We start from the raw sequence: 13,623 nt of genomic DNA, 5'->3' as shown, positions 1-13,623 counted from the left end.
CAGATTCAGATCATTTACCTTCCTCTCAATCCAGATTTTACTCTCTGAGTCACAAACACCAGAGACACATTTGACCTCCAACAAGACCTGAACCCTAGAAAATTATAGAACTGCACAATTTGGAAAAGTATGAAATTTCAGTTCACTGTGAAACACCCGATTATAGTTATAAATGTTGTTGTTGTTTGCAGGTGTTATGAGGACAGGCTTGCCACCTGTGAACGACCCAAAAGCCGTTTGGACAACCGTTTCATTCGGATGAAAGTGAACTCCTCTCTGAGAACGACGTCTGCTGTCTGGTAAAATACACTGCAGGTTTATATAAAATGCACAAACAAATGAGGAAAGTCACACACACACACACACACACACACACACACACACACACACACACACACACACACACACACACACACACACACACACACACACACACACACACACACACACACACACACACACACACACACACACACACACACACACACACACACACACACACACACACACACACACACACACACACACACACACACACACACACACACACACACACACACACACACACACACGTTATTAAAGGACCAATCAGTAAGATATCTACCCAATGAAATGATGAAGGTATCTTACTCAGTATGTCCTCCTTCTAACTTTAGATTCTGCTCCTGAATGCTCTGGATTTGTTTGGACCAGAGAAGGTAGGCGCTTTTAAGGCGACCACCCACACGGCCGTTTTGGACGCCCTCTGTTTGCCAGATATGAGAGCAGTTATCAGGTCAACAGGTGTTGCAGTGATGGAAGCGGTCAAGAGAAGTGGTTCAGATAGAAGTGATTGTACCCGACCTAAAAAGCCTCTGCATGTTTCTAATAAGCTCCACGAGCAGAAACGTGCTCAAACTAGGATCAATATTGGAGATGCTTTTGAAAAATGGAGAGAGGTTAGAACACAGAAAGGTTTACAGACCCATGCAGAGCTGGATAAACACTGAAGCTTCAGAGTCCACCACATGGTGACCTGTGTGAGCATCCACTCTGGAGAGGAGGAGGGGGGAGACAGCTCTCTACAATGTTTAGAATTTAGACCGCAGTACCCATTTTAAACACTAGGTGTCAGAGTTACATATTGCACTCTGATCACCTTGATGTTATCTATCTTTGGAGGCTACATTAAAAACTGTATTATCAAACTAGACTTTAACTGGACTTTATGTGTGCGTTGTTTTTTAAAGATCGAAGCGGGCCTCACGCCTCAGCACCGGTTTTACATCCCATCCTCGGCGCTCCAAAGAAGCATGGGAGGAGCTGCGTCAGACGAGGTGCTGCTGGTGACCACTGTGATCGAAAGCATTTACTTTAAGGTCAGTCACCCTGTAACCTCAACTTTGGAGACCTCATGGCGAGACAGGTTTACTTCCTTAGATCCCCCTTTAATAGATAAGGGGGTTAGATTATGAATGTTTAGCTTTGGGAACCCTGGTTTTAAAAAATGACTGAAATCCAGGATAATGAGAAAATGAAATCTGAATGACAGGGGTCATTAATCATAAACAGGACAGGACTACAACAGACACACACATTCACACACACACAAGCTCCTTTGAAAATGTGAAATAGTCCGCATCACTTCATTGTCCCAACATTTTCCAATAATGATACATATGTACACACATAATACATACCTGCATACGTACACACTCGTACACACATATATAATACATAAACATACATATAAATGTGCAAACATACATACAAATGCATATATGCACACCATGTTCTTCATATGTACATATTTATGAGGAAGGCCCGCTCTGTAGTGGGTCTTGATCTGGACAGTTTGGAGACAGTGGGTGAGAGGAGGATGAAGGACAAAATCTTATCCATCCTGGATAACTCCTCTCACCCTCTACATGGTGAGCTGTGGCAGATGGGCAGCTCCTTCAGCCAACGCCTCATCCCCCCCAGGTGCAAAACAGAGCGCTTCAGGCGCCCCTTTGTGCCCACTGCCATCAGACTGTACAACAGCAGCCTATGACAACAATAACAGTCCATCCTGACACAAAACTTCACCCCCATAAAACACTACCCACATGACCTGCTTCATTATTATCATTACTAACATTGTATTATTATTATTTAGCATCAATATATATATATATATATATATATATATACACAGTGGGTACGGAAAGTATTCAGACCCCTTTACATTTTTCACTCTTTGTTTCATTGCAGCCATTTGCTAAAATCAAAAAAGTTCATTTTATTTCTCATTAATGTACACTCAGCACCCCATCTTGACAGAAAAAAAAACAGAAATGTAGAAATTTTTGCAAATTTATTAAAAAAGAAAAACTGAAATATCACATGGTCATAAGTATTCAGACCCTTTGCTGTGACACTCATTTAACTCACATGCTGTACATTTCTTCTGATCCTCCTTGAGATGGTTCTGCTCCTTCATTGGAGTCCAGCTGTGTTTAATTAAACTGATTGGACTTGATTAGGAAAGGCACACACCTGTCTATATAAGACCTTACAGCTCACAGTGCATGTCAGAGCAAATGAGAATCATGAGGTCGAAGGAACTGCCCAAGGAGCTCAGAGACAGAATTTTGGCAAGGCACAGATCTGGCCAAGGTTACAAAAGAATTTCTGCAGCACTCAAGGTTCCTAAGAGCACAGTGGCCTCCACAATCCTTAAATGGAAGAAGTTTGGGACGACCAGAACTCTTCCTAGACCTGGCTGTCCAGCCAAACTGAGCAATCGTGGGAGAAGAGCCTTGGTGAGAGAGGTAAAGAAGAACCCAAAGATCACTATGGCTGAGCTCCAGAGATGCAGTAGGGAGATGGGAGAAAGTTCCACAAAGTCAACTATCACTGCAGCCCTCCACCAGTCGGGGCTTTATGGCAGAGTGGCCCGACAGAAGCCTCTCCTCAGTGCAAGACATATGAAAGCCTGCATAGAGTTTGCCAAAAAACACATGAAGGACTCCCAGACTATGAGAAAGAAGATTCTCTGGTCTGATGAGACCAAGATTGAACTTTTTGGCTTTAATTCTAAGCGGTATGTGTGGAGAAAACCAGGCACTGCTCATCACCTGCCCAATACAATCCCAACAGTGAAACATGGTGGTGGCAGCATCATGCTAAAAAAAATCATGTTTTTCAGCTGCAGGGACAGGACGACTGTTTGCAATTGAAGGAAAGATGAATGCGGCCAAGTACAGAGATATCCTGGAAGAAAACCTCTTCCAGAGTGCTCAGGACCTCAGACTGGGCCGAAGGTTCACCTTCCAACAAGACAATGACCCTAAGCACACGGCTAAAAAAACAAAGGAGTGGCTTCGGAACAACTCTGTGACCATTCTTGACTGGCCCAGCCAGAGCCCTGACCTAAACCAATTGAGCATCTCTGGAGAGACCTGAAAATGGCTGTCCACCAACGTTCATCATCCAACCTGACAGAACTGGAGAGGATCTGCAAGGAAGAATGGCAGAGGATCCCCAAATCCAGGTGTGAAAAACTTGTTGCATCATTCCCAAGAAGACTCATGGCTGTACTAGCTCAAAAGGGTGCTTCTACTCAATACTGAGCAAAGGGTCTGAATACTTATGACCATGTGATATTTCAGTTTTTCTTTTTTAATAAATTTCTACATTTCTGTTTTTTTTCTGTCAAGATGGGGTGCTGAGTGTACATTAATGAGAAATAAAATGAACTTTTTTGATTTTAGCAAATGGCTGCAATGAAACAGAGTGAAAAATGTAAAGGGGTCTGAATACTTTCCGTACCCACTGCACATGTATACAAGCCTATATTATATAACATTTAATTATATTGCACTATATTATACTACATTATATAACTGCACTCATTACTGTGGTACAACACTGCCTCTCTTCTCTGCTGTTTACATTACTTGCTGCTATTTATCATACCAAGTCACTTTAATCACTTGTTACTTTATCTTGTCATTCTCTGCAAATACTGTCTCAATTCCCCCCAGTTAACTTCATCATTCATTTTGTACTTGTATATACCCCCTGTTTTTATTTTTATTTATCTTATCTATTCTGTTTAATGTGTATTTTTGAGCTTACTTGTCTGTGCTGCTGTAACGCCCGAATTTCCCCTCTGGGGATCAATAAAGTATTATCCTATCTTATCATCTCATAACCATATTCTACTGTTTATTCAATACACCTTATCATGAGGTGCTGTTTTAATAATAGTTTAAATCTAACTTTTCTTGAGTGATATGTCTAGGAGGGGAATTCCATTCATGCATGGCTCGGTACAAGACTGTTCGCTTGATTGCATTTGTCTTTGGTAATGTATAGTAGCATGTCTGGTAGAGTGGTCATGTCTATCTAAACTTGGAGATCAATTCTTATATAACATAGACGGCGTCTTTGTCGCTGAAATATTTCTGAAGAATACAAGTAATGAATGAACTAACCTGTTCTTAACAAATGACCAAGCTAGACAATCATGCATAATTAACAACTTCGTTCTGTATTCACATACATTCCAAGCAGCTTAGTCTCTGCGAGTGTATGAGCGAGGTTTTTCTAAAGGGGACACAAACAAAGAAATTATGTTACCAATGACATGCTCCTTCTTATCAACAGATAACTTAAAATATAACTGAAGAGTCCAGGCATTTATACAGGATTAAAACACTTCTGCAAAATGTCCAGCAGAGGTCTCCCTACGACATGGAATACAGCACGTGTTATCAAATATGGCGCCTAATTAACACAATTGAACATTGAAAACAGTAATGCACGGTAACACTGCTGAAATATACACACAACATGTCTGTGTAACTGTTAGTATAGGTTACTAATTGATGAACAAGTCTACAAATAATGACTTTTTAAGATAAATATAAACAACTTAAAGGTTATATCCTACATAACTGAAGACAATAAAACTCACGCACCACTCCAGAAAAGTCCAACGATAACGGAAACAAACCACCTGTTCACATATCAGCACGTCTCTGAACGGGGGCTTATGACGTCACAGTCCTCAGGGAGCGCTTAATGGCAATACGGCAACAGCCCGCCATCGGTCAGAGCGGGGAAATTTGCGCACTGTTGCTCCGTCCATCACTTCCTCGTCTTTTTTTTTAATTTTTTTTTTACAACACGTCTCCAGCTGTGAGGAGCAAATGTGAACAGCCAGGTCAGGAGAATATTTGGAGGAGTCCTTCTAAAATAATCTAGATATTTTCAGGAGTGCATGTGTGAAAACAGCTTTAGTGACTAAATCAGCTGAGTTGATTTCAAACGTCAACAATATCCACCTGTCACTCAAAGCCACCTCTCCTCGTGACTTTACTTAATTTAAAGGCTTCTTATAAATACGGGTAAGTTATTTGGCTTAAGTTGACGTTAAAATAAGATAACCTCAGCAGAAATTCATCATGCCCCCTCTGATAGCTCTGGTGTTTGTTTTTTTCATTACAGGTGAGTGAACCAAGAAGAAGTAAGAGCAGAGCAATCATGCCAACCCGCATAGACGGAGATGTCATGGGGGGGTTTGTGTTGGTGGTGAGGGCAGGGAGTCAGTCGGTCACAAACCTCCCACACCCCGTCAGATTAACCTTTGTGCACAACAAACAGGTACAACAAGGACAGCTGATGTGCTGGCATGACACTTTAAACATGTAAAGATCTGCTCTAATGTTGAACGTGTTTCAGGTGGACGCTGGGACGTGTGTGTTCTGGTACGAGTCTGCACACGGGAATGGAACAGGTTCACTTCACATGCCAGACATAAACAATATATTTTCTCTTGGATAAATACCTAAGTTTCATTTTATGATGAACCTGCTGTGTTTGTGTTTTAGTGTATTGGAGCCCAGACGGCTGTGAAACCAACAACACTGGGAGTGAAACAATCTGCAGCTGCAACCACATGAGCTTCTTTGCTGTACTTGTGGTAAATTTGTGGCATTGGGCCCTTTGTTGTATGGCGGGCAGCACAGACATCTTTTCCTATTTTCCTCCTATAATGCTTCGTTTCAAATGTGCTCTGAGCTCCGCCTCCGAGTCACTCTCTTCCTCTCAGTCAGTCAGTCAGTGAGTGATTTGTGTTCTGAACGTACTGAACAGAACGGTCGGGGAAAATAAATGTGATTGTTTTAGCAGCTTTCAGTTTGCAAACTGGAGCTTCATCCAACTAAATTCTCAGCTCATTGGTTTATTATTCACCACCGGCTGTTCTCAGTACGATCGCGAGCAGAACTAAACGTTCGGCCGTGTTTCAGCTTATTAAATTCTGATTCACAGACAGAGCTACAGAGAAGTACTGAACGATTCAGTGAACGAATCTTTTGAACGAATCACTTCACTGAACTGATTCTACTGATTCAGTACACTGAAAAGAACTGCTTTTCACATCACTAACTGTGAGGGACAGACGGAAGGAGCTACGGTAACCCAGGAGGTACAGAAGCTGCAAAGTGCCAAAAAGGTCATTCTCAAAGGAAACATAAATTTGATAAAATAACAGTAAATATACATAACTCGTTAAGATAAAATTCACAAATACAAGTATAAGTATAAATTGTAAAACTGTACTCAAAAATAAAGTGCATTTTAACTCTGTTACACTAACCTGCAGATGCTGGATTAGCAGTGATTTCAAGCAGCGGCTTGTGGTCAGCTACATCACCACTGTGGCTCTCCCGTGTCTGGTGATCCTGTGTAACTCCTGCATGCTGGGGCTGGTGGTGTTCAAGATGTGGGGCCTGAGGAGGGGCCTGAGGAGGGGCCTGAGGAGGGGCCTGAGGCGGGGCAGTGAGAGGCAGAAGATGGACAGAGAGAAGGGCTCCAGGTTGTGGAAGGACTGTGCCACGGTGATCGGGCTCTGCTGGGTGCTGGGTCTACAGTGGGGGTTAGCGAGCACCACCTACGTCTCCCTGCCGGGGATCTACGTGTTCACCATACTCAACTCCCTGCAGGGTCAGTGTGATGATCTTCAAACAGGAAGTCTGCACTCCACCTTCACCCTTTTCTGAGTGAATTAAAACCCTTTTTTTTTTTATCTTCTCAGGTTTTTTTGTGTTCCTGTGGTCTCTGACTTCTTGTGTTTAATCCTGCCTCTGTGTTGATCGCCCTGATTGTCTTCACCTGTGTTTTGTTAGTCTCACCTGTGTTTGATTACCCCTGTGTCTATTTAGTCTCTGTGTTCCTTCACTCGGTTTGTAAGCTGTTGTAAGATGCCAGGGTTGTTTGTCGTACGTTGGAGTGTCAGTGTTTCTCAGTGGTTATCGTTTGTTTTGTTGATTTTCTCAGTTTGGACATTTTGATAAAAAGTTTTAGTTTTTGCCTTTTTCTTTCAATAAATAGTTTTATTTTTCATTCTACACTTGGGACCAGTTCCTGATTTTCCACACCCGTGACATCGGTTCTTGAATTTAAAAGGCTTCTGGCATAAATGATGAACATGCAATACATCCAATTCATATGAAGAGAGTCTGAGTAATGTATCCGTCATGAGTTACTTTTTTCCTCCTTTCCAATTTATTAAAAAGAAATTCAGACAAAGCAGGAACGTTGTCAAAGTGGTGTTACCGTTTACAGCTTTTAATTACCATTTACAAAGAGTAAGAAACATCTGTTGCATCCAAATCATGTTTATAGATTGTAAACAAACCAACAATGAACTGCTGACAAAGTCATAAATAGCTTTAGGAATAATAAAAAACTGCTTTCTGCTTGGACAAACGTTAGCTCGGGCCAAGGCGCCCGGGTCAGTGCCGTCATGATGAAGGTTTGACCTTTAACACGGTGAAAAGTTGCTCAGGGTGTCTGCGAGAGTGACTCTAAATGTCCACATCGTGATCCGAGACATTTCTTCATCCCGTTCCCTAAACCCAAGGGATGTTGTTTATGGTTATATGACAGATATTTGAAAATACAGCAGGTGATAATTACAATCTGTGATAATTAATAGTGTAGTTTTCTTCACCTGAGCAGTTCTGCCCGGCGACAGCTCTGCAGACCGTCATTTTCAGAGACTCATTATGACGTTTCTCTTTTTTACATGCATCTGTAGCATTTAGCGCTGTGATGTCACTGTGCACATAACTCTCAGCTGCGTATTGACGACCCTGTTGGCAACATTAAGAGGATCTATCAAACCCCTGGTTCCAGCAATGGAACGCTGTCGCTGATGGAGTCCAGAGGTGAGTCAGTATAGAGGCGGGGTGGCTAGCATCCACTGGTGGAATGTTAGCCGACCTCACTAGCATCAGACACGGATCATATAAAAAGTTTTAGAGATTTAGAGTTCTCCTCAGACACCCTACTGTATCTCTGATGTATTTATTTCACTGAGGACATGTTTTGAATCAATTCAATTTAAATAAGTTTGTGAAATCATGGAACATTTTCAATTGTGTCAAATGGGAAGGAGCCAAGCGACCAAGAGATTTTGTCCAACCTAGTAACAGTAACTAAGGAGGGAGGGGCTTGACAAAGGGTTAGTTATCATTTCATCGTTTGTGAAATAACAATAAAAGAATAATAAATATACTGCACATTCATGATGAGTATTATAAAATGAGATATTTAGGTTTTTTGCACAACAGAGATCCTCAGCGGTGCAGAGTTGTCACCCCTGTCGTTAAAACAGGGACTGAAGAATGGGCAGAGATCCTCTGTGAAAGAGCAGCCAGTGAAGGAGTAGATCATATCTTTAGCATCAACGTTGTAAAAGGAGACCAGACCCTCGTCATAATCGACAAACACGCCCACCTTCTGAGGCTGAGCCCTCACCGAGAGGAGGACGTCAGGGTCAGTCAGAGCCACGTACTCGTTTCCGTTCCTCAGCTGCAGAGTCCAGTACCCGGCTTCCGGGCACGACGTGATCTGTCCCTTCCTGTTGGCGGACACGCTCATGACTCCTAAATCCCACTTGGTTTTCCCTCTGACCTCCACCTCGTAGTAGAACCTCCCAGCGGACAAACTCTGCTTCCCCAACACGATCACACAAAATGAAAATCTCTCCGGATTGTCTGGGAGGTTCCTCGCCTCGTCGCTGTGATTGACTTGTTTTCCATCGTCAGACAGAAGGAGTTTGGGATGCGCCGTGTCCGGATCCAGAGTTACATCCACCGCATACCGCTGCACCCTCTGCAGCTCGCCTTCAAGAAGCTTCTCCACCCCTTTGCTGAGGGTTTCTTTAAGTTTGGCCACGGCTCTTGCTATAGTCCCCTCATACGAAGGTTGACGGAGGCTGATTTCAGTCCAGTTCTTGGAGGGCAGGGAGGACTTCAGGGATGAAAACGTTTGGAGGAGTCTGTGGTGGTCATCGGAGCGCGAGAGCTGCTCCACCTCAGCGTTCCTCTTCCTCACCTCGGAGGTCTCCAGATTCAGCTCTTTGATGTAGTCCTCGGCTTGTTTCGCCGTGGTCTTCTGCTTCTGTCTGATCTGTTTGGTTAGCTCGCTCAGACCCGTCTCCACAAACTGCGTCAGAGCGGTGAAGACCTGCACGCCATCTGCCATCTCTCTGTCTGCAGCTTCCCTGCTGAGGGAAGCCGACTGTTGGAGCTCTCTGATCTTAAACTCTCGCTGCTGCACCATCTGCTGAAACTCTGCCTGCGTCTCCCTGAGCTCAGTCTTCCTTCCTTTGCTCTCTTCCGCCAGAGGAACGACGTCGTGGGACTCGTGGTCTGTTTCTGCACAAAACTGACACACACACATCTGGTCGTCCTTGCAGTACAGCTCCATCAGTTCGTCATGCTTTGTGCAGATCTTGTCCTCAAGGTTATGAAGCAGCTCGATGAGCTTATGTCTTGTCAATCTTGACACTGTCTGATGCCGCTCCAGGTGAATCTCACAGTATGAGGCCAGACACACCGGGCAGGACTTCAGGGCTCTCAGTCTGACTCCGGTGCAGACGTCACAGGGAACCTCTCCAGGCTGAGTGATCTCCAAGGCTTTCTTTACCGCCTCCTGCTTGAACTGAATGGCCATCTCAGATATGAAGGTCTTGACATGGAGCTCAGGTATCAAGTCGAAAATCTTTTTACAAACGGGACACTTGCACTTCCTGTTGATCTTCCAGTCTTCGGTGATGCAGCACTTGCAGAAGTTGTGACCACATGGTATGGTGACAGGACGGTTGAACACGTCCAGACAGATGGAGCACAGGATGTGGGCTTCGGACAGCAGACAGCTGGCAGCTGACATGTTGAACACTCTGAGAAAAGAAAACAAGACATTAAATAAGAAGCATGATTGGTCATGTGACCATATGCATTTAACACACCTGTGTATGCCCATGTTATAAAGCTGGGCGAACCTGAGGAAGCTTCAGGTGAGACTCGTCAATTAAGTGACAGTAAAGTCGTTTTTAGTTTGCCTCGGTTTATTTATTTTTTCATGGTGTGTTCCTGCAACCAAGCAGCACCTGAGGACGTCGGTTAGCGGTGCACGGGGTACCCTGTTGGTCAGTAATTATTGAGTTATTAAAGGCTTTATATGCGTTTATATGTATTTTTTGATCCAGCAGATGTCGCCCTTGAGCACTAGCATGAAACCAAAACAACTCGCGCTGCATTGTTGTGTTAGCATGCTAATGCTAGTGATCTTTATTCTGCTGGTATCTTCACACTGCATGTAGATTTACCTGAAATGAGCGTGATCTAGAAACACAGTTAAGCAGTGAGTACAGTATGTTATTCTTCTTTTCTCTAGTCCCTCAATTAAACAACTTTTATACGAGAGGGGAGGAGTCAGCCGGCCGTCCCGGCGATGTAAACAAAGTGAAGATAGGACTCTGAAAACTCTGAAAACATCACAGACAGTGGGACTCGGGTGTTACACCCATTGTAGACAGTCATGACTCACAGAGTTATTTTCAGAGGATATACTTGATTTATATTATATTCAAGTGTGAAAAATCACATGTAAAGACTTTAATGAAGAAGAACTACTACCTTATAAGGGCCACTCTACGCAAGCATCATAAGATCATATTTATGTTCAACAACTTCCTAACTTACTTTCAATTAGCAGCTATTAAGAGGGCAAACTCTTAGTTAATGACCTATTAGCTAAAGACTAATTGTGTAGAATAAGGTGCTAATAAGCGCTAAATAATGACTAATAGGCAGCCAGTATGCTACTAGCTTCCCGTCTCTCTCAGGCTTGAATATAAAATCTCATTATTTACCCATCTGTAGGGTACATGTCAGGCATGTTTATGGACACTAGGCACCCCTCATTCTCACACAGGCAGTTTTGGGGCAGCATAGGGGTCTTTGGTGCCATTCCTAATTACGTCTACCCAGATGTCCGGTAATATGCATCCATGCTGAATTGATGTGCTTGTGTTTCTGTATTTCAGAGAACTAAGTAAAATAATAATTATAAAACTCATGCATGCTTGGAAGTTCCTTTGTGTACAAAGTGTGCAACACATTAATGCATGCAGGGCAATGCCCCTCCATACCTTAAAGAACTGCTCGTCCCACAAACCCAAACAAGACACCTCCGATCTGCCGCCACCAACTGCCTCCAACCCCCAGGACTAAGCTCTGCTCTATGGGGGGCAGAGCCTCCTACTAATCTGAGGGCCCCACAGACAGTGAACTCCTTTAAAAAGGACCTGAAAACTTTCCACTTTAGGGAAAAGAGCCTTTCCCTTCCCCTTAAAACCTTTTCCCTAAAAACGACTGCCTCTGCCTGATTTGACCTGTCTGACTAGTGCTATTGTTTTTATGGTTTTATTGTAATTGCAGCACTAATTAGAACGCTAATAAGCAGCTAGTTAATAGTGCATACGGTGAACATACCACACTACAGCCACTTTCACATCTGCACTTCTGAAAATATCTAGATGAGGACTGCCATCGCGCTATCCCGAGTTTTTCAGGAGTTTTCTGAAAGTGTGAAAGCCCTTTACGTTAAAGCTCCTGTGAGAAAACTGCAACTCATGCTACCTGACATCGTCCCTGTGGCAATGGTTACAAGCATTTAAAACATCAGAAATACAATGTAGAAATAATCAGTCCTTCTCTGACGGTTTTGTTGGCTTTTCACACAGAGGCATCAGAATTGGTTTGAGTCTGCTTTATAACCGGCTAAAAACTGCTCACAGGAGCTTTAATTCTAACATCCTTCTCTATTTCTTTTTTCTCTCTCTTCCAGTGAACAAAAACAATTCTATAACATTTCCATAAAGTTGTGATTAAATCAGAGAAAAACCTGAACTTACCCCGAGTGAGGAGGACTTAAAAATGCCAGGTGGACTGGGTGGAAGTGTTTCCTCTAACAAACAGGTTCTTGTGCTGTCACTAAAGAAACAGTTTGGGGGGGATGTGAGTCCTTTAATGAGGAAAAGAGTCCAGAGTCCGCCTCCTATGCAGGTCATGTGACCCCCCCCCTTGAGCCGATAGCAGCACATTGTTAGTCTTTTCTTCTCTATTTATAGGGACCACCCTGGAGGCTACTGGTCTTTACAGAGTGTGTAAACAAAAGAAACCTTGCAAGAGCTGATCAGCAAGACAGATGACAATGTGTTTGTGTTTGTGTGTGTGTGTGTGTGTGTGTGTGTGTGTGTGTGTGTGTGTGTGTGTGTATGTACGATGAAGACGACTACTTTCCTCATTTTTTTGTGCATGTTATATAAACCTGCAGTGTATTTTACCAGACAGCTGGAGAAGAATACGTTCTCACCTCCTGAGAGGACTTCACGTTCATCCGAATGAAACGGTTGTCCAAACGGTTTTTGGGTCGTTCACAGGTGGCAATCATGTCCTCATAACAATTGCAAACAACAACAACATTTATAACTCACAGTGAACTGAAATTTGATACTTTTCTTTTCTTTTTTTTAACTTTATCATTGTAAATATATTAAAACTAAATGTTACCATGACTTCCTGTCTGTGGTCTATTAATCATCAAACCAGTACTGAGTCAATTCAGTGTCGTGATACTAATATATATACAAACATGCCGGAGCTGCCCCACGATTTCTGAGAAATTCAACTGGCAGCATGCGGGCAAAATATGGCCCCTTGACTTCCTCAAAGTCGACCTCAAATTATTTATAAACTTGTGCACACAGACCTACAGAGACATCAGCTCTCACTGAAATATGAGCAGAATTAAGGAGCTGCTTCATCTGAATACAAACTGTTAGAAATAATAATCATGTGTAAGCAGCTCACACTCATTAAAAGAGGACAGTCACTTTTTTTAAAGATAATTTCTGGGTTTTTTGTACGATTATTAGAGAGACAGGACAGTGGCTAGAGTCCGACATCAGAGAGAGAGAGAGAGAGTTGAGTTTTGTATTATTCATTAAACGTAGAATTTTCCTTCCTGTCTGATTGTATCATTACTTTGTTGTACTAATAGTGTTAGTGTAATTTTATGAGCCTTTTGCTCACCATCAAATTACTCTCACAAACAGCACCCAGAACTGTTTGGTCCGAAAACACCTACAGTAGGTGGTCTGAAGCCTGAGTGACGTCATCCATCTGTTCCTGCAGGGGGGTCTGGAGGCTCATCAGCAGCAGCCGCCATGCTGGAAATGCTGTCTCAGTCTAACTTTCAGTCAACCTAACGACAGGCTGAGAGCTAGAGCTGTTAATC

At 43.0% G+C, this 13,623-nt stretch overlaps 2 protein-coding genes across 3 annotated transcripts; one reads left to right on the top strand and one right to left on the bottom strand.

Annotated features, from left to right (window-relative positions):
* The first annotated feature begins 608 nt into the window (after positions 1-608).
* On the top strand, positions 609-7,379 carry LOC136178492 (adhesion G-protein coupled receptor G1-like). 2 transcript variants are annotated; one of them, XM_065952374.1, is made up of 6 exons: positions 609-1,358; positions 5,476-5,631; positions 5,710-5,735; positions 5,859-5,950; positions 6,635-6,975; positions 7,067-7,379. In XM_065952374.1, the coding sequence occupies exons 1-4, from the start codon at positions 1,143-1,145 to the stop codon at positions 5,881-5,883; spliced, it is 423 nt and encodes a 140-aa protein (XP_065808446.1). In that variant the 5' UTR covers positions 609-1,142; the 3' UTR covers positions 5,884-5,950; positions 6,635-6,975; positions 7,067-7,379. The 2 variants fall into 2 exon arrangements, with proteins under 2 accessions (XP_065808446.1, XP_065808445.1); XM_065952373.1 differs by having other exon boundaries at positions 732-1,358; positions 5,710-5,764.
* Positions 7,380-7,577: 198 nt separating this feature from the next.
* On the bottom strand, positions 7,578-12,322 carry LOC136178559 (E3 ubiquitin-protein ligase TRIM39-like). Its single transcript, XM_065952489.1, has 2 exons — positions 12,239-12,322; positions 7,578-10,219 (listed from the first exon to the last, which is right to left on the bottom strand). Exon 2 carries the CDS (start codon positions 10,207-10,209, stop codon positions 8,587-8,589), a length of 1,623 nt encoding a protein of 540 aa, XP_065808561.1. The 5' UTR covers positions 10,210-10,219; positions 12,239-12,322; the 3' UTR covers positions 7,578-8,586.
* Positions 12,323-13,623: the final 1,301 nt, after the last annotated feature.

The sequence above is a fragment of the Labrus bergylta genome, chromosome 3 (genome assembly GCF_963930695.1).
Source record: "Labrus bergylta chromosome 3, fLabBer1.1, whole genome shotgun sequence".
NCBI classification, from domain to species: Eukaryota; Metazoa; Chordata; class Actinopteri; order Labriformes; family Labridae; genus Labrus; species Labrus bergylta.
This window is presented reverse-complemented; position numbering and strand designations above follow the sequence as displayed.

What these genes read in the sequence shown, in the direction of transcription:
- LOC136178492 (XM_065952373.1), top strand. Translation starts at nt 1,143, where the DNA reads ATGTTATCTATCTTTGGAGGCTACATTAAAAACTGTATTATCAAACTA. An exon ending in TCGAAAGCATTTACTTTAAG is followed by an intron (nt 1,359 to 5,475) that starts GTCAGTCACCCT and finishes TTTTCATTACAG; the next exon opens with GTGAGTGAACCAAGAAGAAG. An exon ending in TGCACACGGGAATGGAACAG is followed by an intron (nt 5,765 to 5,858) that starts GTTCACTTCACA and finishes TTTGTGTTTTAG; the next exon opens with TGTATTGGAGCCCAGACGGC.
- LOC136178559 (XM_065952489.1), bottom strand. Translation starts at nt 10,209, where the DNA reads ATGTCAGCTGCCAGCTGTCTGCTGTCCGAAGCCCACATCCTGTGCTCC.